The following is a 27,516-nucleotide window of genomic DNA, read 5'->3' on the forward strand; positions in this document are numbered from 1 at the left end:
CTTTGATATGAACAAGATCGTCTCAAACCTTGAAATCTGAGCCCATGAAAATTCGTTACTTTTGTTTCGGTTCTTACGGAACCTTTGTTGTTTTTTTTAATTAATGTACCTGTAGTTTCTATAGATATTTTAAAACATGTTTAAACAGTCGGACAATCACTTAGTGAGCAGTAGTATAAATAATCCAAGTTTTATTAAACAAGGTAAAGCATTGCAAGGTAGTGAGAGAATAAATTTTGTCAATTTTCGATTGTCATCTCTCCTTGCTCGTACATCAAAGAACAAGCCAACATTATGGACCACGCCCACCGAGAGGGAGGGGAGGCTAAAAAATTTTTTTTAGGTTCTAAATTAGTGAGGTGATATTTAAATATATGAAAATTTTGAAAAGCAATTAACAAAATCTCATTCGGGTACCTTTCTCCAACTGTTGTGTAGGCCTTTGCGTATGGTATGAAAAATCATTATTGAGAAGCTAAAATCGATTAAAAAGTAATTCCCTTCCACTTTTGCCCAAGACAGTATGGTTGGTCTAGAAACACTGACAGTTGGAAATCTCCAAGTTCGCACTTTGAACTTTGACACTACAAATAATCACTTTACCAGACAGAAGGCCAAGAAGATAAACTTTCAATTGACATAATTAATCGGCTCATCATGCCCAGGTTGGTTAAGGCGTTCGAGTGGTAATCTGAAGGTTGCAGGTTCAAATTTCCGTCGCACCAAACATGCTCGCCCTTTCAGCTGTGGGAGCATTATAATGTGATGGTAAGTCCCACTATTTGTTGGTAAAAAAAAAAAAGTAGCCCAAGAGTTGGCAGTGGGTGGTGATAACTAGCTGCCTTCCCTCTAGTCTTACAGTGCTAAATTAGGGACGGCTAGCGCAGGGACGTGTAGTTTTGCGCGAAATTCAAAAAAACAAACAAATATAATTTTGTGTGTTTTTGATTTCCCCGGGGCAACAAAACTCGAGAAACAAATAAACAACAAATGTGTATATCAATTAGACTGTTGAAACGAAGGTTGTGCACATGCGTGAAAGTGTGGCGACTACTGACTTTGCATATTGTACCAAAAACGACAGTTTTTGCTTCATTTTTTTCTATCAAAACGCTAAGTACGTAAACTACACATAATTAAACAAATTTTTCATCGTGAAACTCGTTGCATGTTTATCTTTTTCTTTTATTTTTCTATTATTAAAAACGAAGAACAGAAAAACATTGAGAAATAAAATAACTTCAAAAGAAGCAAAGGACAAAAAACATTCCTACAAATAGATTGCCTGCACTGGTGTCGGTTGTTTACCAGGCCGGCAAACTGGTACAGCATTGCTTAATATATTGCGTCTGTGTAATACCGCTTCATTTTTCTCTGGATTTGGGACATAAGGCACATTCGACAATTATTAACCACTGAGTACATTACACCTTGATGTTGTTCTGTGTTTTGAAAACGAGTTGACCAGTGTGTTTATAAAAAAAAAAAAAAAAAAGTTTAGAACACTTTATTAAAGAATAGATTTTTCTCTGTGTATGTACATTAGACTTCAAACATTTATAAATGTGTAAATATTTATTGTGAGGTTTCGTTATTGTTTTATTTTATTTATCCTTACAAGTACTTTTGAATAAATAAATAATGTATACATATTTGCATTACGCTCATTACTTACCATGATGTTTATGCCGGGATTTTAATATGTTCAGATTAAACAGCTGTTACACGCAAAAACCACTGGATACTGGTTTGTTTTTTTGCCGTTTTCTTGTTACTAATCGGTTATCAATAGGGTCTTCACTCTAGTAGTCATCGATTCCGTTTAGAACCTATAGAGGCAATTGTATAAATTTCTAGAGGTTATGGCCTTTGGGCTAAACTCGTGGAGTTTCCGATCAGCAAAGAAAATATAATGAAACTAGTGTACATTGTGATTACAGCCATGGAACTTTAAAATACAAATGTTTAGTCAATCAAAATATAATTTCAAAACAGTCTAACGCATATAAAATCCGATGTATGTCATGTCACTCTTGATTTCTCGAAACAAGAGTCTTAAAAGCCAAAATGCATTTATCCAGAAAGAATACGAGGGCTGTTCAAAAAATACGCGGACAGACGTCATAAAACAAAATGTACTTTATTTAGAAGTTACAGGTCTGGGACTCCTTCAAAGTACTCTCCTCCCCAACGCACACACTTATCCCAACGGTGTTTCCACTTGTTGAAACAGTCCTGGTACGCTTCTTTTGTAATGTCCTCCAGCTCCTTCGTCGCATTTGCCTTAATCTCGGGAATCGTCTCAAATCTTCTTCCTTTAAAGGGTCTTTTGAGTTTGGGGAACAAGAAAAAATCGTAAGGAGCAAGGTCAGGTGAGTAGAGGGGGTGGGGAAGAACAGTGATCGAGTGTTTGGCCAAAAACTCACGAGTTCTGAGGGCTGAATTTCGCAGCAACGCGGTGCATCTTCAATTTTTTGGTCAAAATCTCGTAACCAGATCCAACTGATATCCCACACTCTTCAGCAAGCTCCCTGACAGTCAGACGTCGATTTGCCCGCACCAGGGTGTTGATTTTGTCGACATGTGGGTCGTCAGTTGACGTGGAAGGACGTCCAGGACGCTCATCATCTTCAATGGACTGTCGACCATCCTTAAAACGTTCATGTTACTTGAAACATGCCGTACGCTTCATAGCAACATCACCGTAAGCCGTGTTAAGCATAGCGAAAGTTTCAGTCGCAGATTTTCCAAGTTTAACGAAAAAAATCGCACTTCACTTAAAACCGCGTAGCTAATACACAAATGAAGATATCTGCAATCGGGAAATGGCGTCGCAATCAGCTGATCTGTGCGAAACTAGCGACACCAAGCGGATTCCCCTGGAACCAACTAGAGCCGCGCAATTCAAACAGTCCGCGTATTTTTTGAACAGCCCTCGTAGTTCGATTATTGTCTGCCTGTTACGATTTTAATGACGGGGGTGCAAGGGGGTCGTGAAACATTAGAAGTATAAGTGAGTGTTTGTATAATAAGCTTAAAGATGTAGTGTGGGGTCACCTAACCTAGAGCTAAGTGCATACAATTTATCATGAAAGTAAAAACTTGGATTGTATATGAAATAAGCTATTTTATGTTGCATCACCAACGTTTTTAATAATAATTAAAAAAAGGCCTGTTTAATTAGCGGAGACTCTGATTTAATAAATCTATATAAATGTAATAATACTGTTTTCGACGGATGTTTACCAAAATTGGTATAGCGGTTTATTAGGTCCATAAATTGGTATGGCGGTACGTTAGGTCCGTAAAGGGTTACGTACAAAATATAAGTTTTGCGGTTTGTGTTGGCGTTTTTGCATTTTCGCGTTATTTACCACTACTTTACCTTCTGAGGAGATAGAAACAAATTTACGGTTTTACATTTTGTGTTTTGCAGGTTTTTTATGGGCATTTTTTTACAATTGCATATCAGGGAAGCAGCTTTTCATGTTCTAAGATAATCTTTCATTAAACGTGAATTTACATAACATCCGTCTATAGGACGAATACTCCAGCCAGAAAATTTGTTTGTTTGTTTGGAATTAAGCACAAAGCTACATAACGGGTTATCTGTACTCTGCTTACCGCGGGTATCGAAACGAGATTTTTAGCGGTATGAGTCCAGAGACACTACTGCGACATTGGGGGACCCAGCGAAACAGTAATTTTTTTTTCTTCCAGTTTTGTTGTCTGTGCATCTAATGTTGGACGGGCTACTATTACGTTATCTATAACGTATGCTATTACGTTAATGTACTACTACTTTAACTTTCAAGAAAACATTTAAAATAAATTATTTAATCTGCCATGTGTTAAGCATATATGATTCCATCTATTGTCGGCTCGGCATGACCAGGTGGTGAGGGCACTTGATTCGTAACATGATGGTCGCGGGTTCGAATCATCGTCAGAACATCATACTCGCTCTTTCTACCGTGGGGGCGTTATAATGTTAGTCAGTCTTACTACTCGTTGGCGGTGGGTGGTGATCACTGGCTGCCTTCCCTCTAGTCTTGCACATTAAATTAGGAACGGCTAGCACAGTAGCCCTCGTGTAGCTTTGCGCGAAATTCAGAACAAAGCAAACCATTTATTGTCTTTGTCACAGAGACTTTCATGTCATCATACGTTTAAGGTACCATGGCGGTATTGCTGGCTTTTTATATAAATTTAAAAATATCGTACAACCTTTGAGCCCATTTTTTTACTTTGCAGTGTATTTTATTCATTGAAAATGCAGTTAATTACCGAGTTAAAATAGTAATTGGCACAAATGCCTTGCTTAATCATAAAATATGGAAGTACAGAGGTACCTCGGTTCTCGAATGACTCCCTTCTCGAACAATTAGGTTTTTGAACATATTGTTTGAGAAAAAAATGTTTCGGTTGTCGAACATTAACTCGGTTCCGGAACCAAGCTGTCGTGGCCCGAAATAACCCGACTGATGACCCGAACGACCCTTCGGCCATTTTCGGCCCACGCCAAGCTTGCCCAAAACATTTTATCCGCACCTGTCGCTCAGTCCACACCCCCACTAAAATCTGCTGTGAACGTTCTCATTTTTTTTTCTTTTTCTAAATTTTCTGATGAAATAAGCCACCATGGGGTCAAAGAAGGATAATTAAAGCAGCAAACCAAAAATAAAAATTGTTAGAGCCACAATAGAGGTGAAAAAAGATTTCATAGCGAAGTATGAGAGTGATGTTCGCGTGTCTGACCTTCTTACACAGTTTGGTATGGTAAAGTTTACAGTCTGCACCATGCTGAAAAATAAAGAGGTCATCAAATGAGCTAATGTTGCAAAAGGAGTGACAGTGCTTACCAAACAAAGATTACAAACAATGGAAGAGGTAGAAAAACTTGTTGATTTGGGTAAACGAAAAACAGTTAGCTGGGGATAGCATTTCTGAGATCATCATTTGTAAGCAAGCAAAGCATTTGCATGCTAACCTTCTGTAAAACACCCCTGGAACGAGTGTTGATACAAGTGATGCCTTTAAGGTTAGTAGGGGGTGGTTTGAAAAATTTAGGAAGAGAAGTGGCATACATAGTGTGGTGAGACATGGGGAGGGTGCCAGTTCTAACAAAGACGCTGCTGATAAATTTGTTAGGGAATTTAAGGACTATGTAGAAGCTGAGGCTTTTATTCTCCAACAAGTGTTCAACTGTGATAAGATAGGTCACTTTTGGAAGAAAATGCCAAAGAGGACCTACTTCACCAAGGAGGAGAAGTTACTGCTAGGACACAAGCCAATGAAGGACAGGCTAACTCTATTATTATGTAGTAATGCAAGTGGGGACTTAAAACTTAAGCCTTTGCTTGTGTACCATTCTGAGAACCCGAGGGTTTTTAAGAAAAATAATGTCCAGAAAAGTAAACTAAATGTCATGTGGAGGGCTAATAGTAAAGCATGGGTAACCAGGCAATTTTTTATGGAGTGGGTCCATGAAGTGTTTGCCCCAAGTGTAAAGAATTGCTTCACAGAAAAATAGTTGCCACTCAAGACCCTTCTTGTGGTGGACAATGCAGCTGTCCACCCACCAGGTTTGGAGGACTGGTTGGTGGAGGAGTACAGTTTCATTACGGTGAAACTCTTGCCCCCTAACACGACTCCTCTCATTCAGCGCATGGACCAGCAGGTCATATCGAACTTTAAAAAACTCTAAACCAAAGCACCGTTTCAAAGGTGCTTGGAAGTGACCTCTGACACAGAGTTAACCCTCAGAGAGTTCTGGAAAAATCACTTTAATATCCTCCATTGCTTGAGAATCATAGACAAAGCCTGGATGGAAGTGTTTTTGAGGACCATGAACTCAGCCTGGAAGAAATTGTGGCCAGACTCAATAGCAGATAGAGACTTTGAAGGCTTTGAGGCTGAGCCTGTTTTCGAGGATATTGTCTCTCTAGGCAAGTGTATATGTGAGTGGTGATGATGTGGAGGAGTTGGTGGAAGGCCACAACACTGAGCTTACCACGGAAGAACTCCAAGACCTTCAGAAGGAGCAGCAACTGAGGAAGTGTGTTTAGATGAGGAAGAGGGAAGAGAGGATGTTCCTAGTTCACTAATCAAGGAAATGTGTGGAAAATGGGGAGAGTTACAAAGTTTTGTGGAAATATTTCACCCTGACAAAGTTGTAGCAAACTGCAGCATAAACCTTTTCAATGACAATGCCAGTTCTTACTTCAGAAACATTTTAAAATGCAGGCAGAAACAAACCTCATTAGACAAGTTTTAGTGAGAAATAGGTCCAGTGAGTCTCAAGCAGGTTGTAGCAGTGCAAAGAGACAGAAAAGAGAAAGAACCCCAGAAGGAGAGTTACCTAATGTTTTTATGGAAGGTGACTCCCCTTCCAAACAATAATAACCCTCCTACTCTCCACCTTCCTCACCACCTTTCACTTACGCCATCAGCTCTCCTCAGCACAGGTAAAGTGCAGTTAAATTTTCATTTATTGTTTTTTTATTGTGTATATAGTTTTTGTGGTTGACTTTATGCATGTAAGCATTATTATACAGGTATAAATAAGCGATATTTTTACTTAAAATGCGTCATAATGCGTAATTTTTGGAGGTCTGTAACGGATTCGGTTTTCGAACAGCCTTCTGGAACGGATTAAGTTCGAGAACCGAGGTACCACTGTATCTCTCTCTCTCTCTGTGTGTGTGTTTGTGTGTGTGTAAAACGTGGGATAGTGCGGGCATTTATTAACTGTAAGGTGTTTCCCAAAATCGTGCAGAAGGATGTCGAATTACTAAGTTTTAAGTGTTTTCTAACGATTTCCATTATATTCAAAAGCGTGGAAAAGGTAAGAATTGTCGAACATGTTTTTTATGATATCAAAATTAATAACAGCGTACGACCTATCATATTGTTCATCACGTATAGTTGACGTTTAGGCTTTCTATATCCGTTATTTAATGGTAACATTATTATAGTTGAAAAAGAAGTAAAAATCGTAATTAAGTGATGCATTAATATCTGTAATGTAAAACGAGAGAGGATTATATCATGTTTATTGTTCTTGTTATAAGACATTAGTATTATTTTATTTTCATTGTTACGTTATGTTCCCAGTTTTTCCGGGTTTTAAGAAGTAGTGTGTAATAGCTTCTTAACTATGTCGGACGTAAAATTGTTGGAATAGTTATACAATCTTCCCTATTTTAAATAGTAATCCGAGGTTCACGTGTTCGAATCCCCGTCACACCAAACATGCTCGCCCCTTCACCCGTGGGGATATTATAATGTTACCGTCAATCCCACTGTTCGTTGGTAAAAGAGTAACCTAAGAGTTGGCGGTGGGTGGTGACCGCTAGCTGCCTTGTAGTCTTACACTGTTAAATTAGAGACGGCTGGCGCAGATAGCCCCTTGAGTGGCTTTGCGCGAAATTCAAAACCAAACCCTCTCTTAAAACTATTACTTAAGGACTGAATGAAGGATGTAGCATTAAAAATGTAGTGTAGCTAATCGTACTATCTTGAAACAAATATAATTAATTATAATCATGCGTGCTAGCAAAAATAACATTTAATATTATTATTGCAACAGATCTTATTCTGAAACTGAAATAAACAAATAATAATGTATTTTCTTTTGATATCGAAAAGAAACAAACTCGCGCTTTGTAGAGGTAAATTTTTAAAAAAGTGACGCCTAACCTTGTTTTTTGTTGTTTTTTTACATACGAGTAGATGAAAGCGTGCTCACTCTCATGTAATACCACGAACAGGCACGCGTGCGTGTTTGCGATAACCTTCACCTTGATCTGTGTGACTGTACTGTGCAGTGAAGTAGTAATTGTTTGCTTCCACCCGCGGCAGCCTGCCAGGACATAGTAAAAAAATGTTGCCCAGTTTCGTGCAGTGGTTGCGAAGATTTGCTAGCCTGCATGGCGGCATTTGTTGTATTTTCATTATCCCTACGTGCATACTAAAATTGGTGAGAACGAGTCCTGAAAAAGAGCGCCAGTTGGTCGAATAACTGCGCATGCTCATGCTGTGACATATTATGTGTACGCACCTTAGCGATGGGTACAGTCTCATGGCAGGGCAAGAGACCGTTGAGGGTCCACTTTAGGCTCGTAAAAATGAGGCATCACCACCCTTTTAGGAACGGAAGGAAAAGGGAAATAGACAGCGTATCCGTATTTGTTTCGGTCCACGTAACTGGCCTTGGCAGTCAAAGAAATCCACCCGCCTTTTGCAACCACATAGACTGACGTAGCAAGTCTTGACGTTGGATATGCGTGAGTTAATTTTTTTTTCTTTATTCATGTTAAAATATAAGCAGTAAACAACGCGCGTGCCAGTTTGACGCTATTATTCTTATGCATATATGTTGTGAGTGTTATAAATTGTATGATTCTTTGCTTTTAAGATAAAGGAATGCAAAATAGGGAAAGGAGATGATTATAATTTTCCTCATAGAAGTATGTGTATATGTGTGAGTGTGTGTCATGACATGACCACCAGATGTTTATCAATTACCAGAATATTATTTCATTAACTCTAGATAATGTGGAGAAATTATTAGTTAACAATGTATCACAAGGTTTATTATCAGTAACTCGTCGATCTTACACTCCAGTCGTGATACTTTTGAACTTTCCATCCCTTTATAATTTGGAGTTAGGTCTGGGGTCCATGTTCGAGCCCCATTACTACAATATATAATAATAATAAAACAACAAGAGCTCATCCTATACACTTTGAAGCCGTAGAGACGTTATAAGAGTGAAGGTCATATTCAGTAAGAGTAACTCATGAGTTGACGGTGGCTAGTATCTTCCCTCTCATTTTATTACTTCAAAATTAGGGACAGCTAGCTTAGGTAGTTCTTGAATATTTGTGCGCGACAGTCAAGAAAAATGAGGGTTATAAGGATGCCAGTTAAATCCCACTGTTCGGTCGGATAATAGTGATCGAAAAGTTATCGATTTACTGCTATCCATTTCATATATCAGTTCAAACCTAGGAACGGCTGCGCAGATAGCCCTCGAGTAGCTTTGAGCGAATGTTCGAAAACGAACTTGATATTCCGACGAAAATTAAGAATGTTGCCGTGTCTATTGGTAAACGAAACTAACTGGTCTTTATACGTGCGTTTACCACTGTGTGAACGGAGGTTATTGGGAACATTTTTTAAATTATTTTACTGGTTACAAAAAAAAAAAAGAAAGAAAAAGGAAAACGAAGGATTGAGGAGTTAATTTCGTAAAGTACTGGTTAAGGTTCTGAAGAAAAAAATGTTGGTTCAAGTTAAGTTCACGATGACGTCACTCGGTTTGAAGATCGTGGAGGGTAACATTGCTAAGAAAAGTTGCCATAATTGTAAATCGTCCTTTTGTGTTTGTGAGACCATAAAGCATTCGTAGATTATTTCGTAGCTTGGTGATAATAGTGTGAATGTCGGTTTTGTATTAATTTCTGTCTGTGTATGTTACAGTCATAATCTCAGATAGTACTTTCACGTCACACGAACTTCTGTGACAGCCACCCAATACATGGCGCAGATAGCCTAGTTGCTTTGCACCATAAAACACCAAACCAACCAACCCAATACATACTTTATACCCAATGGATGGACATAACCTGTATTCACTCTTCTAACTGTATTACTTCAAATCAACAGGGTCTTGTATCTGGGAACAGCTGGTATAGGTATTAATATTTTTATTGATAAGCAGAGAGCAACGTTTTGACCTTTCTAGGTCATCTTCGCGTCGAAACGTTGTTCTCTGCTTATCAGTAAGTGTTAACACCCATACCTGCCGATCTGAGATACATTATTTCAAGTGGATTTCTCGTCATCAAGAATTACTTCACCAGTAGGGACTTGCACCTCACGCGATTGTGTGATTTCTGTCCAGTATGGACTTAACTCCAAATACCTTCTATAACGCCTATCTAATACGAACTTGTGTCTCACATACACTTTGTAACTTCCAACCAGTGTGAACGTACGTCCAACGTAACGCTTCTGTAACCGCTTAGAGTATGGGTTTGCGTCTTGCACTCACTTCAGTAATTGTTTACAGTATGGTCTTACCACACATTTATGTAACGGTTATTAATGCATGTTGTCTGATAGCAATAATCCCATGGTTTCTAATCGATACTACTGTCTTCAGCCTCTTGGTATATCATTATGGTGCGATTGGTCTAAATGGATTGGTTCTTTCTGTTTAATTGTTGTACTCGGACAAATACGTAAATCTAACGCTAAGAAACCAGTGGCAAATGAACGCATAGAACAGAGAGCAAGAGGTGTAAAAAGAAAACTGAAAACATAAATAGACTTGTGTTACGATGAGAAAATTAAGACAGTTATTTCCTTCCAGAAATTAGAATAACAGCTTGAATAGGCCCAAGACATAGTAAATAACAGGTTTATTTTCCATTGAAGCTGTTCGGATTCAAAATAGTATATCATTTTGTTTTCTAATCATACGAACAAACCCCGTTGGTGTCTTATTAACCCTGTATTATATGGGTGGATAGCGCCACTGATACTGTCGTACGACATGTACACTTTCTAAGTTGTAAGGTGTAGACACATGCAGATTTTCATATGAATGTTTTTTTTTTCTTTTTGTTTTTTTTTCATGGTAGAGCTGAATCAACTAGGCTAGTCTCTCGCGCGTTCTTAAAGTAAATAAGCTTAATAAATAATAATATTAATGGAGCAAGTACTTAATATAGTCTAAAAATTAAAATAATACTAAAAAAAACATGGTATTATTTAGGTACACGATATATGTCTTATAAATGCATAGCCGTTACGACACATTTTTGTTCATGTTATTTGCTTAAGAAAAACAATAACTCCATTCGTTAAATATTATAAATAATTGTTTTTAAAATTCAGTTTTTATCGATTGTACATAGAAACATTTTTGTTTATTTCTTCACATCGTTTAAGTATGTTTGTCTGGCGTCTTAAGTTGGCATAAAGTAACTGAGGCTAATTTCTTCACAATGTTTTACCAGGTTTACCTGACATCGTAAGTTGTTGTATGCTACCTGATGACGTCAGATAAACCTAGTGAAACGTTGTGAATAAATAAAAGTTTATACAACCGATAACAACTTGTGTGAACAATTCCATTTGATCTTTACATCTGACCAGAGCTTGAAGTTGTACAGAGTTCGTGAAGAATAGAGCACGATCTGGGTCATAATTCCCTCTTCCTATTGATAAGAAATTTGCTTCACAAACATAAACTGCATTAACAAAAGGGAGAAGGAATGTTCGTTACTTTGTAATAATTGTTTTTACTCTTTATTAAGTGGTTCTTTAAGAGATTTTGACCCAATCAGGCTTGAACTATGGTTCATGTTTTCGCACTCTTTAGTTCTAATGTTTCTTGTGGCTATTGAGGAAAGGTAATAGATGTCAGAACTGGACAAACACTGAGAAGATTGGTGACTGACTCATATTTGGTACATTAGGGTCCAAAGTGGGAACCTTTTAGAACACGACATTAAACAGCTCATTTGTACACTAGACACCCAGGACAAGGTCCTGAAAAGAAGATTACATCAGTTAATGCCTGCTGTTTTCATAACATTAAGATATGCTAAACCACTATTTGTGGATTAGCAAACAACAATAAGTAGGAAACGGACTTCATGAGGCCGTTTCTCGAAGAGAATCCCCCCTTCTAGTCTGAAGGCTTATAACACCATAAACCAGCTTTTGATACAGGCGGGTGGAACAGCACAGATAACCATCGTAGTGCTTTACTCTTAGTAACAAGTAAACAAACTATTCCTGACCAGACGACCCATCTCAGCCTTTACAGTTGACAGCGTGGTGGCTCTTTTGAAGTTATGGAGATTAACAACAATGACGTTGGGCGTCTCTAGTGTTTGCTTACGAGCCAGCATTCCGTTGCTGGGTGGTTTTAGTTGATGAGCAAAAGATGAACACCAAGCAGTAAGCTCCGTTCATTATTTTTTGTTTTGTTTTTTGTTTTAAACCTTTTGTTATTTAGTATTTAGTTATTTTAAAGAATTAGACGTTCATTTACTGAAGGTATAGTAAGTTAGTTTATGTAGCACAGTTGTTTGGTACGACATTTGACCGTTGTGGTATCTATCATACCATTTCCATTTTTCCCCGTTGATATACTGTTCCTGTTACTCTTTTCGTAGGAAAAGTAATTTAGACGGATTTGATAAAGAAGTCACTGTGTAAGCTGGTACATCTGTAAGAACTTTGCCAGTCAGCTATGACGTTAGTCGAAATTATGTGTTAAAACTGAGGGAATAAGTTGTTTTTTTTTTTAATGTGAGCATTGTAGTTTAGTGTCTCTAACAGTGACGTGTATTTGATATAGAAGGAAGCTCGTATATTATGGAGACATAATATGATTGAGTAAATAACGGAAAAATTTGGTTAACTCGTCCGTTATTATTATTACTTTTTAAATGATATTTTCTCGTATTATGCTCTACAAATGTTTTGAAATGGCTTTGAGACCACTTTACTAATACGTGACATTTGGTCAGTTGGCAAGTTTTTGTTGTTGTCTAGTAAACTATGCCGCGATAGCAGAAGAACGGTGAAGTCGTTTTGCACAAACTATCTGTTGTGAGCCTAATCTTCGCATGGTGTTATATACAAACTATCTGTTGTAAGCCTAATCTTCGACTAGTCTTATACACAAATGAACTATTTTAAGCCTAATCTTCGACTAGATGACATTGTATGTTGGTATTCCGCGTTCTCTAAACACTTTTCTTCTTTTTTTTTTAACCAACACCTTCAGTTGTTGTGGAAATTTCTTGATGTTTGTATATTTTTTTTTAATGATGGTGATTTATATAGTTACCCTAAAGTAAATGCACGGTAATATTGTTCAGAAGCTTTTCGTTCAACAGATCGGTGCTGTATATGGGTTGTTCAAACATGCACAGACTATTGAAAATGAAAGAGTAACTGTTACCATTCGCAATTTTCCATGCGTGAACGTGGCTTGCTGTTTACCGAGTATACCTTGTTCTTGTCAATCATTGTTTTCAAGAGTGGTCCACATAAACCTGGCTTTGAAAATGTCTTAAAGTTCATAACTTCGATATAAGACATGCTAATCAAACTTTAATCTCTTCATTACAAACTGATAAACTAGATATCCAGTGTCTTGTGATTATTGAAAGGTTAACGTTAACAAGATCTGTGACAAACTCAAGTTATCTTGTGAATTTTTATCGTATTTCAAGATTACTGTGAACTTCAGTGCACCAGAAGCAATTTATTTGTTTTTTTTTAGTCAGAATATACTTTGAAACAGTATTTTTCAAACTGTGGGACGGGCTTGTGTTCTCTTGGAATATTCTTGAAGTAAATCTTGAAGCGAAATATTAAGTGTTAAAGAAACATATATTTTGATGTTTTAAGGTTGTTTATTTCTTGTATTATAATATCTTTTATACATCACTATGCACCACAGTAATTGAATAAGTTTTAACTATTTAAATACATAAGTATTTTTAATAAAAAGTTTACTTTAAACGTATAACCATTTCGGGCTTAAATTCCTATGAATAACTTAGTATCAAAAGTACGTTGTGTAGAACAGAACTAAAAACGATTATTTGTAAGATTGGCCTCTTTTGTTATATATATCGAAACATCCTGCCCAAAATGTTAACACATCTTTTACAGGTGACTGTCTAAGCTTAATGAATCTACGTAGTTTCTACTGTTATAACAAATCCATCAGGAGAGGCTTCTAGCGTTCGATCCTGATAGTTCATCAGAACAGAACTTCTGTCCAGTAAGCTGGTGTTCCGCTTTAGATGTCGTCCAGTCTCGGTTTTCACTTCTCAAACAAACTATATTCGTAGGACGAGGACTTAAAACTCGGTCATTAAAAGAACGTAAAGCTAAATAAATACAGAGTAATAAAAAGTTCTCTTCTGGAATTAGAGGTTGTGCAGATGTTTGCTGCAGGCATGTATTAAGTTAAATAATCCATTTATATTTGAACAGTGTCAGCAACATATTTTTCTGCTCTTTTTCTTGGAGTCTTTGCTAGGACAACTTAATAATAGGGTTGGGCTGGGTTTGTTAGTCAAGACCGGCTACACCCTCTGTGACGTCTATTACTTAAGTTTTAGGTGTTCTTAAGGTTTAACGTGTCATTTTGTTGGAATCATTGGTAGTGCTGACATGACAGCTACATGACGATTCTATATCAAAATCCTTCGCAGTCAATATTGAACGTGGCGATGAAAATCCTATTTGATTATTTTGTTTAGAGAATTAATCGTAGTAATATATTCCACTGCAAAATTTTTAGTTACAAAATAATAATAATAATGATTCACATGAAATACCAAATTAGAAGCAGCCCATAAAGAATTTTAGCCCTAAACGTTTTAGTATAAATTCATTAATATACTAAGTTACAATGTAAAACGAACTCGTGCTCTGCTATAGTCCATATCTTTTAAGACGAGTGATTTAGTATTACTTACAAAATACTTATGACCGTGGGGGCGTAATACTGTGACGGTCAACTTCACTATTCGTTGGTAAAAGAGTAGTCTAAGAGTTGCTCTAGTCTTACACTGCTAAATTAGCGACGACTAGCACAGATAGCCCTCGTGAAGCTTTGCTCGAAATTCAAAACGAAATACTCATAAAATTAATTGATTACTAAGGATCATATTTTGGTGTTACAGTCCACACTGAGATATGGTATAACTGAAGAGCAAATATAAAATCATTTATTTGTAAAAAAATATTTATGTAAAATAATCATATTATTAATAGTAAAAAGTCTAATTATATCCTTGCACGATTTATCTAACTATGGTTTGTATATTTTTTGTTTTTTTCTTTTATAGTGGACTAGTGCATATTGAATTTAGGTTTGAAAATATGCACAACTGTTTTGGATAATAACCTGAAAAAAACATATTAATAGTCCGCGGGCCTAAATGGAGTACCTAGCCCAAATTTAAAATCAGTACACCCCCTTTTCTTCTGCAGAAAAAGGTTTAACCACTTATTTGACATGTATTCATCTTTTGAAAAAATTACCTGAATTAATTCGGGCAAATTATTTCTCGTCCTTTTTTTGTTTTTTATTTGCTCGACTTATCCGATTATTATCACGTACTACAATCAGTAGTCGCTAGATGGCAGTGAAAATGTTTCTGTTGATCTCTATCTGATACATTTTTAATTATGGTTTGGTTTGTTTCGCGCAAAGCTACACGAGGGCTATCTGCGCTAGCCGTCTTTAATTTAGCAGTATAAGACTAGAGGGAAGGCTGTTAGTTATCATCACTCACCGCCATCTCTTGGGCTACTCTTTAACCAACGAATAGTGGGATTGCCCGAACATTATAACTAACGCCCCCACAGCTGAAGGTGCGAGCATGGTTGTTGTGACGGGGATTCGAACCCGCAACCCTCAGATTACGAGTTGAGTTCCATAACCACCTGGCCAACCGGGCCTTTTAATTATGATTCATAAGTACTAGAAAAAAAATCCTGTTTTTCTTTATATTTTCATTAAAATAATATATATTGCGTATAAATCCAGATAGATAGCATTTACTTATCGAGTAAATTTTGTGCAAAATGTTAATAACTGATCGTAATTTTTTTATTCACTGATATTTAAGTATAGGCTACCATGAGAAATGATTGGGTATGAACACTGAAATAGGAAAAAAAACGACCACGTCATATTGCATGAAATAAAACATTTTAAATTGGTTTCACGTGTTTCTGCATCCATTTTTCTTTGTCTTGTATATTATTTTCTTTATTGTTTTATACAAATTCGAATGCTTACTCTTGAATCTGATGTTATACACCAGGCAGAAAATATTCTGTAATTATGTATTTATTTCACTCGCCTACAGAATATAAAAAATCAAAACGGCTAATTTAAAGGTGTATTTTAGAGCTTTGTAAACCAAGCTTTTGACCTGAAGCAGGTGGGAAGAGAATGGAGAGGTGTTTTGTTGCAAGGTGTAGCACGAACTTGATGTTCTTTTCCTGAGAAAACAATGGTTCAAGCAGGTGAATAACGTAATTGAAGACCCCGAGTCGACCTTACGTTAGTTTTGTTATATGCTGACCTCGGGATTCCCTACTATGATACTTGTCACACAAAACGTGTAATATTTTTCAAATACACAGGTAGCCACTAGTATCTGAGTATTTACTTGTTACTTAGTTTTCAAAGTTTGTAGTAATTGTATTCTTCCCTCTCTTTTTAATCCTTCTAAATGTATATTCTTTTGAATACACTCAACAACTAAATCATTTGAAGGACTTACTAACCGTAGAAAATACAAAGAAATGTTTGAAAAATATATTTCTACTGTCACAATTTTCGCTAATGTCACACTAGTGTACTTGTTCGTACATGCATGAAGAGTATCAGTATAGATCTCCTGAAGATGACCTAAGATGGTGTCGAAACGTTGTTCTCTGCTTTATTTTGGTAAAAGTGTTATTACCCATACCAGCCGTTCTGAGATACATTTTTACTTCAAATGGGTTTTTCTTCATCACAAAGTACTCTACTGTTGTATGTCGTTACTGTTGTAACTATTTCGCATGGCGTGGATGTATCTTCACCATAACTGGTATGGAGATGGAGATTCATTGGGTTCATAAAGAGATACATACAAGTTTTTAGTTTTTATTGCCGTTTTTCTTATTTATCATGAATTTACGTAACACTTGTTCAGGGGCCGGGTAGTCCAAATGATGTGTGTGTGTGTGAACTTTCATTTGATACCGACTTTAACTACAATCTACAAAAATTTGTACTTACCAGCTACCAAATAAAATTTCCGATTTAGATTTTCCGTACGCGTTGTTATGATTACTTTCATTTACCGATTTGATGTATTTCGACAATTTATAAAAGTTTGACATGATTTCTTAATGCCTAGCTAGTTTAACACACACACGTATGAGAGACATCTTTTCTGTGACTTTCCTCAGTAAGTAGGTTGTTAATTCCGGTAGTGGTATGTTTTCCGGCTATTTTATGTTTATTTCATAATGTACATGTGCTTTGTTTCGTTTATTTTGAATTTCGCGCAAAGCTACACAAGGGCTATCTGCGCACGTGTACTTGGGCATATACGCCTAAAACGTATTGTTCATAGTTGAACAGGAGAAAAAGTACTTTATTTGAAAACAGTGTAAGAACTAATCTTTTAGATAGCAGGTAGTGTCAGCGTCACGGGTTAATAAGTCTAAGATCTAGTGTTCGATTCGTCGTTTTAGACAAAGCACAGGTAGTATATTGCGTAGCTTTGTGCTATAACAAATAGATAGCGTGAAAATGTCTGTATCTGTAGTAAATCAGTTTTTGTAAAAGCAAAGGTCCAACTGTTGTGAAGTCTTTCTTGAATACATAATTATTCGATTATCTGTTTCTTAGGCTATAGACTGTGAAAGCTCGATTAAAATGCGACACATAATTTGATAGTTAAAACTTGTTTGAGTCGGTTGTATTTTCGATAATGTGTTTCAAGAGTTTGATAAGAGATAGTTTGTACTTGATGTCATCTTTTTTCTGTCGGACACGTTTAACTGTACGAACAGACAAGAGTAGAAAATACTGACGAATTTTACTTTTTTAATATCATTAAGGTTCATAGTTATTTTTTCCCTAAAAAGCCACATGTATTTTTATTTAAATTCATATATTTCTTTGATGTTTCTCAAAGTGTGTTTTGGACTTTTCTGTGGCCTGGCATGGCTTAACGCGTAAGGCATGCGACTCGTAATCTGCGGGTCGCATCAAACATGCTCGCCCTCCCAGCCGTGGGGGCGTTATAATGTGACGGTCAATCCCACTATTCGTTGGTAAAAGAGTAGCCCAAGAGTTGGCGGTGGGTGGTGATGACTAGCTGCCTTCCCTCTAGTCTTACACTGCTAAATTAGGGACGGCTAGCACAGATAGCCCTCGAGTAGCTTTGTGCGAAATTCCAAAAAAACAAACAAGACTTTTCTGTATATTCTAAGTTACACACTGTATCATTGAGGGGAAGATATTTTAGTTAGGAAACCTATGGGATACTCATTAAAGTCGTTAAAATGAAAGTTTCTGATAAAATAGTTAATTCACATAAGTTACATACGCAAAGTGATGCACTTCACTGCCAAACCAATTTTCTAGCTCTGCATAGCCAGGTGGTTAAGGTAGTAGACTCGTAATCTGAGGATCGCGGGTTCGAATCCCCGTCACACTAAACATGGTCGCCCTTTCAGCCGTGGGGGGCGTTATAATGGTTACGATCAATCCCACTATCTGTTGGTAAAAGAGTAGCCCAATAGTTGGCTGTGGTTAGTAATGACTAGTTGCCTTCTCTCTGGTCTTAAACTGCAAAATTAGGGACGGCTGATGCAGATAGCTATTGTGCAGCTTTGCGAGAAAAATGAAACAAACTAATTTTCTTTGCACTCGATGCGTCGCATAGATATATTGTAAATCACTTCTCCGCTTGGGACTTTAAATAATAGATACTACATAAAAAGTAAAAGCCATTTAATATATACTTGGACATACTGAAGGAAATTAATGCTGTAAACATATTCGATTCCGTAACAAGAATGGTATAGTTGAAATTACAATCATTTAAAAAATATTTCACATTTAGATTTTGTCATTGTAAATAGTTTACACCTGATTCGTGGTTATTACCCGCTTCACATACATATTACTTTGAACAACAGGTAAAAAAAAAATGGCCTTGTTTAGAGAGTATACACACAGTTCGTTACCTGACTAGCTTTTTTTTTTTTTTTTTTAACTGGGACCAACATCTATTATCGGGTTGAACCACCTTTTACCTCAGTAATAACTTGGACTCAATTACAAGTTGTTTGAACATTTATTTTGTAGTAAGTTATTCGTCCAAGGGGCTGGTCAGAATTGGTTCACAGCTGCCAGAAGATGAAAACAGTAACAAATGTGTGACATTTGAGCGCTTTCCAAAATGGCTCAATTCGAGTGAGATTTTGTTGTTACATCGATTATTTGCTGTCGTGTTGTTCAAAACAATATTGGACAGCCCCGAGTGCTGTGAGTTGTTTTAGTGTCGTCGTGGAAGCGTCGTTGAAATTAAATATTGTAGGATTAGTTTGATCAGTAACAACGTTAGGCACACACTGGATGGTATTTGCCCTCTCAAAGAGATCGGAAAGACCCCCCTTTTTTTTTTTCGTGTCATAAGAACATTTCTCTTACAATTTCGGTTTCTGGTAGTGTTGAAACTGGTTTTCTCACTACTTTTTCTTAACTTCCAATTCTGAAGAACTTGATTCATGGAATCACCTCACAAATTTTAAGTCGTGTACTGTCAACAGATTTACTTCTTACAAGGCGCTCTTCTTCACATTTGAAATTAACGGTTTCGAAATTGCTTTCGATTGCCGTTTGTTATAATGCTTTTCACGTGGTATGTTTGAAAATGTATTTACTTCACTTTGGATAAAAATCACCAATCAGGTCAATGCCTCGTGTATCTAACAAGCCTCACTAGTCATTTTTTCTCTTGGCCAGTTACCAGGGGTTAGCAACCACAGTTTGTCGAATAGGAGACAATTTTTATATCAGTTGACACTCCCAATAGACTAAGTGTAATGATAAGCGAGTTTGAACAGATGTAGTCCTTTGGTTAACGATCACTCTAGTCTGTTATGCTTCTCTTTAAGTGTTTCAGATCTGTGATTTTACTCATTGTTTTTAGAGTAATTATAGCGTTACTGATTGCACATATTTCTATACTTGGTGTTAACTGTGTATTACATATATAATCAGAATATTTCACGCATGCGATGTTTAGCGTCTTTAGCGTCAAAGCAAAGGGTTCTGAAAAAAGTAGCAATTTTCTGTATACATCACCAATAAAGATACTTCTGTTAAAATATATAAATATAATGACGGTAAATAAAATTATTTGTTATAAGGTTTGAGGTTAGTCATAATTATCAATGTAAAACACCAAAAGATCTGTTTTATTACTGAGTATTACTAGTGAATTGATATTTTTTAAATGTTTTTTTAATGTGTTAAATGGCTTTCGTTTGTATCTTACAGCAAAACGGATGTTATTTCTGTACGTCAAGTTGCCATCTGGCATTGATTTATTATTATTTTGGTGTATCGTGATTAAGGCGCTCGACTCACAATCTGAGAGTCGGGGGTTTGAATCCACATTACCGAACATGCTAGACCTATCAGTTATGGGGGCGTTGTGATGTCGCGGTCATTTCTACTATTCGTTGATAAAGAAAAGTAGTTCAAGAGTTGGCGGTGTGTGGTATTCACTCTTTGCCTTTCCTATAGTTTATCACTGCTAAGTTAGGGGTGGCTAGCCCAGACAACTCTCGTATAGCTTTGTGCGAAATTCAAAATAAATTAAATCTTTTGTTGTTAACTCTCCATAATTGTTGTTCATAGTCTAACAGAATAATCACAGTGGTTTGTTTGAATATTTCTAGTGTTCGCACAAACTTACTCAAAGCCTAATTCCCATCGTTATTCCTTGTCTTGGTATTGTTTGATCGACAAAAAGGATTTGACTGTCACTCTTGCATATCTCATCCGCCGAAATGCGGAGTATAATGTTTTTGCAACAATGGGTTGCGATCTATGAACTCTGTTTGATTCACAGTTCAGGCATACTAACTCTTTGGTCACGCCGTGTACCAGATACAGTGTAAAAAATGTATTTTATAGCAGTGTAGCTGGATTCATACAGTAGTTAAGTTGTCCTTTAATCTAAAGTGTAGAATTGAAGATACAGTACTAGATATTAGTTTGATCGTGGAAAATGAAAACATAAATCGTACTGTTTTGTGATACTTAACAGAGACTGCAATTTTCATTGTTTTAAACTACTCCATGGCTCAGTATTCTGTATATATACTAAAATGATTTTTGGAATCTCACCACGTTGCTACGTCTGACTATTGTGAATTTTTACAGTAGCCTTGTGGTGTAGTTCAGCTTCCATTGTAAAATGCTCCAGCGTTAGGCTTTTCTGTACTCTGTATTGTGTACGAGGACGACTGTTTTCCAGCGCCTGTTTCGATGCTTCGATCATACAAAAATCCACAGAGGACTTCGTATGGAATAGCATGAACACCTATTTCATTTTCCGGCAACTTGTGTTAAGGGACAGTTAAACGGATATGGCAGGTAAACAACTAATGTACACAAGACGTGTATCGATTTTTCAGACTACAGACTAAGATACTGTTTGATTACGTTGCGTAATGTTGCCTGGGGCACATGGATAGTATTTTGCTACTGAACTTTGTGGATTCTCACATGTGACAAGACACTGCAATTTTTGCTTTGTTTTTGTTTGTTACTGGTGGTGTACGACTTGTTATGGGTCTCTTTCTGATGGTCTAGGTGCTCCAGGTTGATCCTTCTTTCTTTGTGTTATTGTACTACTACTTACACGGAATATATTAGTTGTAGAAATTGAAAATCTCCGGTCTGGTTAAGTTTTTATGGTCTCAGTGTACGAATATTTTAATTACAAAAACGTTATATCAAGGAAACTCCAGATAATTTCAAAATGAAGTTCTGATACTGGTGTTCTACCGTCAAGTGTGTTTGTGACGTGATATGTATATTCAAATTTGTTTTCATATTAATTCATTTAACTCTCTGTATATTCTAAAGTACAGTGAAAAAGAGACTGAAGCTAGAAACAGAATTGAATGGCATTGCACATTTTCCCCAATAATATGTAAACACAAAGGTTTTTTATTTTGCAGATTTTGTCGCAGTTACAAAATCAAATATTCTACTGATGAAGTAAAAACAGACTGAAAAAAAGAAACTTAACCAAGTAAATCAGCATGTAAATAACCAGCAGAGAGACATAGTTGTGTTTATCTTTTTGTGTGTGTTATACAGTACAACCAGGTTTAAGTGATGTCCCAAGTTTTATGAAACAAACTTCATGCATTCACAAAGTATTACAACGAATCGTGTAGCTTCGAATGGGTGGTGTATTTTTAACATGGTGAGGTCAGTAGTTCCCAGTCGGCTTCTGTACCGGTTTTCATATGTGGACTGTATGCCAGCTGAATCCGTCAGAACATAATAACGCTTTGTATTTATACTGGAGATAATGAGCTGTTTGCTATTCAGATTTTTATCATGAAACTTGTTGTGTATCAAAATATAAATAGCCCAAGCAACAACATTTATTTCGACCAGCAGTGATTAACATATATAATTTCAGTATAGGTAGTTCCGTGGACGTATTTAATTTATACACAAGTTCAAATGAACGCTAGAAGCATTTTAAAGCTGTGGTTGCGTTAGGCGGACATTTTATTATGTTTTTATTACAAGGGAGGGAAAAAGCTTTTGTTGCTGATCCTCTTTTCAAAAATATTACACTAAAAATTCTATAGATGAAGCTCATTGTAGCAGACTGTGCGAGGCTTAATGGTTTGTGTGTAGTGGTGGCACATCGAGACGTGGTGTTAATCAAATACGCTTCTCACTTTCAGCTTTGGGAGCGTTATAGGAGTGACAATCAATGCCGCTATTATATTGAATGTGGTCTATTCAGGAGGTGAGTACTGCTATGTTGTGCTTATTTTGAAATGAGGAGCGACTGTGTCTAAACCATGGGGTAAAGGGTTTTTTACTATACCGTTTAATCTACTTTGTGTATAAAACGTTGTTCAGTTGAAATAGTTAATTTTTTATATTCTTTATTGTATTAAACACTTTCGTTTGGGAAAACCTCATTAGCAATCACACAGTATTTTAAGACATTTACAGAGGATGTAAGTCAGATATATTCAAAGCACAAATATCATGTGAGATCTCTTGCTGCCACACATTTGTCTGACCTGGATTTCTGCATGAGAGTAGAATTTGGTTCTAAATCAGTTGTTGTATTGATATAAACATCCAAATGTATATGATTAAATTGCCATATTGGTCGCCATTGTGTCACTTGTTTTTCTTTATGGGAAAATCCGTCTTTCTCTATCTCTCTCTCATTTACACACACTCATTCAAAGAATATCGCTTTTTCAGTCATTTTAAATTAATCTAACAAACAAGAATGACTATTATCAGTCTGTATGAGATTTGGTTGTTGCACCATATTTATAGTAATAAAGGTGTTGAATGTTAGTTAAATACACCTACGAAATATTCCAAAAACTTCTGATATTAATGTACTAGGATGTAATTTGTGTGTGTAGATACGTATTTGATTATCACGTTTGTAAATTTAGCTTCCTTTCTACTAATGTTCTTCGCCTGTTTTGGAAATCTCGACATATAGACATCGTAAACTTTGGACATTTCTGGTTTATTTGTTTGAAATTCTGATTTTTATTTTCATTAATATAATCGATATCACGTTTGTGATACCTTGATAAATCAGCTATGAAGTTTCTTCATACGTTAAATGGAACTTAACATTGTTAATTCTTGTTTTACTTAATACAAAACAGAACAATATTCATTCAGCGTTCTTTATATCTTAAAACGAAGTTATTTGTTCTGTATGTACCACATAAACTCTCCTTGTGTATCACTTTTGCTCGTGCTTCTTTACACCAGAATGCCGCGTAGTAACAGGATTAGTCGTCTGAAACAAGTTCACATTCGTTTAACTTTACATCATTACTGACTTTTTACACTGGCAGTCCAGAAGCAGTACAGTTGTAGACGGAGGGGAAAGGGGACTTGTTTTATGATGTAACCCCACACTTGTACTGAATAATTTTATTTTTACGATGTATTGTTGTGACTTGTATCGGCTTGATGCTTAATATAATTATTCTCCTGCATGTTCAAAAATCCTTGGATAGATCTGGTTGTTCTAATTAATCTGCTCGGGATACTTTTCAAGGTCAAAATCTGGGATTTTGAGCGAACAGTTTCTGAAAAATGGTATTGGTGATTTGGAATCAGATCCAGGATTTACATTTTTAGTGACAAGAATATACAATTACTCGATTTATAAAACAAAACAAAACAAAATCATTATGTTCCTGCTGACTAAAACATTCTACATGGTTATAAGAATGTGTTAATTGAGCTTTGTGTGTGTGTGTGTGTGTGTTTATCCTTGGCCGTTTATACGTGTAGAAATGTCGTAGATTGGCCTTACGCCCTGTGCACAGAACGTACTCCACATAAAAGAACCACTATGGCCATTCATAGCACAATCACGTTCGATTTATCCGTCTCCTTACCTCCTGACTCATATTCATTCATCACTCCTAAACCTGGTGAAGTGACAGTCTTTAAGATTATTACTGAATGGCCCTTACTATCTTCGAAGATGACGTGTGTCCTAAACCTGCTGGAGTACCTACATTCATGATGAATAGCCTTACAGATGATTTATGAGTTTGTACCCGGATGTAGTAAAGTCATTTAAATCTTTTTACAAATATGATTTTTTGTCCCTCTAGTGGTTGTAAGAAGTGAACATTTTTTAAATATTGTACCGTCATGTTCTTGTATCCCTTGTTTGTTACTAATTTTATTGTAATTAAATTTCGCACAGACAGATATTGCTTTATTTTAGGTATCAATTTTCCGTGTTTCCTTTACGTTATTCATGACTTTTTTTTCTCTTTTTTACTATATGAAGTACCTCCTTGGCGTGTACGGGGATATGCCGTATTTTTACTGAAGTTCATGCTGGCGGAGATATGAGGTGTCAATATATTTTTGGCGGATCAGTGTATGTTAGCAAGTTGGCCAAGTTTTCTAATTTATCTATTAGTCGCGCTATGTAATTCCGATAATGCTTTACACTCTTACCATCACACTGGCGGGAAAATGTACGACACCCTCGATTTTATTCATAGGTAGGAAAACAACTTAGTGTTTACTTATTGATAAATGACATATATGAAAAAAAAAATAAAACACAGTTTCACCTGGCGTTTTAATCGTTAGAATCTCAGCAGTCTTCACTATTCAGTCCAGTTGCCCCACTCCTTGCATTCAAAGTCAACCTACTGAAGCATTCTTTTGTTTGTTAAAACGTGCAGTTTTTCACTTCTGTGTCACGTTTATCTGAATATTGCTCAGATTTGAATTTTTCATCAGATTCTTTTCAGCAACGCGTTTCCACATTGGCGTGGACAACTCTAAGACGTTTTTGAAACTTTTTTGAAATCTCATAAGTTAAATATTTAACACATCAAAAACTGGAGAAACGTATATAGAATTCTGCAGATGTCACGAGTGCTTGTTGAAGATTGGACACTATGATAACGTTACAAAGGTAACTAAGAACTAGTTAGTGTCGGTGGTTTTTGAATACAGTTGGAACATTGTTTTACGTTAATATTCACTATCGTTTTGTCATAACATCACTTCGTCAGTCGTTTCATTTATGTTTAAGACTCATAACGTAGCTAAAGTAATGTGTAGAATTATAAATGGACTTTTCCCTCTGTTAAAATACTTTTATTGTGAGCTTTAGGTCCTCTTACCACAACCTTCATCGCATTGTTGCCCGGTGTAGGCTTTGGTGAGAGGGCGTAAATAGCCAGGTAATTAAGGCACTCGAGTCATAATCCGAGGGTTCAAATTCCCATCACAATAAACATGTTTGCCCCTTCAGCCGAGGCGAATTTATAACGTGACGGTCAATCCCACGATGCGTTTGTAAAAGAGTAGTCCAAGAGTTTTGGCGGTGGGTGGTGATGACCAGCAAAATTAGGGACGGCTAGCGCAGATGGCTCTCGTATAGCTATGCGCGTAATTAGAAAAAACAAACAAACAAAAATGTTATGGTACAACGATATAGTGTGAAGCTGCTTCTTGCTGTATCTATGAATAATCAAATAACTAATATGAACTTAAGGTTTTCGGTTTTAGGACTTGAAGTATTCTTTTAAACTTGTTCTATTGAAGGCTTGGTCTTAGACCTAATTTACTGTAAGTTGCTGGAATCGTCACACGTGTAAAATTCTTTCTTACTTCTTGATTATGAAAATGAAACCTGGTTTATTTTTCTATGAATTTCTTGTTTCGTGAGATTCGCATATGATACATATGTAAACTAAACTGAAATAGTTATGTTGACAAGAGGATGAAACATTTCCTTTTCCAGCTTTTCGTTGTACGTATCCAAAGATTATATACACTGAATTAAATTAGTCTAAGCCTAAAATGGTACAGAAAACGAAATAGAATTTTAATCATAATTTATATTGCGCTCATCCTACTTATTAACAACAGAAATTGTTAAGTGATATTCATGACAGCCGTTGAAAAATTAGGTTTATACGGCTTCTCAGGTAGGTCTTGATTACTTGAAACTTAAAGGTACTATAATATCTGTTACTATTATGCTAGTTTTAAGTATTACGACCTAACAAACTTTGTTCAAAATATCCGTATACACAGCATGAACACGTGTATTACATTGAAGGATATTTATTAACTGTTTTGTTTTTATTTTAGTTATTTGTATTCTGTCTCTCTCTCTCTAGTATTTGGGTATATTTATTTGTTTTTCCAGGAGGGTCAGGTACACTAGACTTTGTATTCTCTGCTCTCTGGTATGGTTTGTTTTGAATTTCGCGCAAAGCTACACGAGAGCTATTTGTGCTAACCGACCCTAATTTTGCAGTGTAAGACTAGAGGAAAGACAACTAGTCATCGCCACCCACCGTCAACTCCTGGGCTACTTTTACCAACGAATAGTGGGATTATCGAACGCTATAACGCCCCTACGGCTAAAAAGGCGAGCATGTTTGGTGTGACGGGGATTTAAACCCGTGACCCTCGGATTACGAGTGGAGTGCCTTAACCACCTGGCCATGCCGGGCTGCTCTCTAGTATAGCCTGGTATTTCACAAGAGTAAAATGACTTCGAATTACATCTAGTGGTTTAATTCTAATTGTATCTAATTAATTATATAGGTGTGTGTGTGTGTGTGTGTGTGTGTAATACCGTGAACTTCGAGATGCGCAATCTGAAAAACAACAACAACAACAAAACTATTCAGTTTCATAGTTAACCAAAGTATTTATCAAAAGAGGTTTCTTATGAACGTCATTTTTTCATAATATTTCTTCTCTTGAAAAATAAAACCTAAATAATTCGGAAACTGCATTAAGTAATAGGTGTTAAAGCTGCATCGCTTACTTATTCGGTCCACGTGTTCTGTAATGTGTAAAACTGTTCATTATTATAGTAAACAACAATAGGGTGAAGGGGAGGGTTCTTCCGAAAACACCTGAAGCCGGTCGTGGCTCACTGGTTATCGTATACAGTCTGATAAGGAAGGTAACTGGGGATATATGAGAGATGTAACCCCTGTTCGCTAACCTCGGATGGAAAGTGAAACTGCAGTCAAAATTAAAACGTAAAACTTAGCAACAAATCTGGACGCGAAACCGAAATTGTTCTACTAAGAACAGAAACGAAACATCTAAGAAATGGTTTTAAATTTTCATA

At 36.4% G+C, this 27,516-nt stretch overlaps 1 protein-coding gene across 6 annotated transcripts in view; it reads left to right on the plus strand.

The window, feature by feature from the left end:
- LOC143233971 (protein FAM117B-like) overlaps positions 1-27,516 on the plus strand; it is a 151,039-nt gene that overhangs the window by 85,609 nt on the left and 37,914 nt on the right. Inside the window, exon 1 of one of the 6 annotated variants that reach the window (XM_076470919.1) lies at positions 2,181-8,288. The exons of 4 other annotated variants lie outside the window; for them this stretch is intronic. In XM_076470919.1, coding sequence (XP_076327034.1) covers positions 8,285-8,288 — 4 coding nt within the window. In that variant the 5' untranslated portion in view covers positions 2,181-8,284. Of the gene's footprint in view, positions 1-2,180; positions 8,289-27,516 lie in introns of those variants that run through there. One more of the 6 variants, XM_076470918.1, reaches the window with a different exon arrangement.

This window comes from Tachypleus tridentatus, chromosome 12, assembly GCF_004210375.1.
Source record: "Tachypleus tridentatus isolate NWPU-2018 chromosome 12, ASM421037v1, whole genome shotgun sequence".
In the NCBI taxonomy this organism is placed as follows: domain Eukaryota; kingdom Metazoa; phylum Arthropoda; class Merostomata; order Xiphosura; family Limulidae; genus Tachypleus; species Tachypleus tridentatus.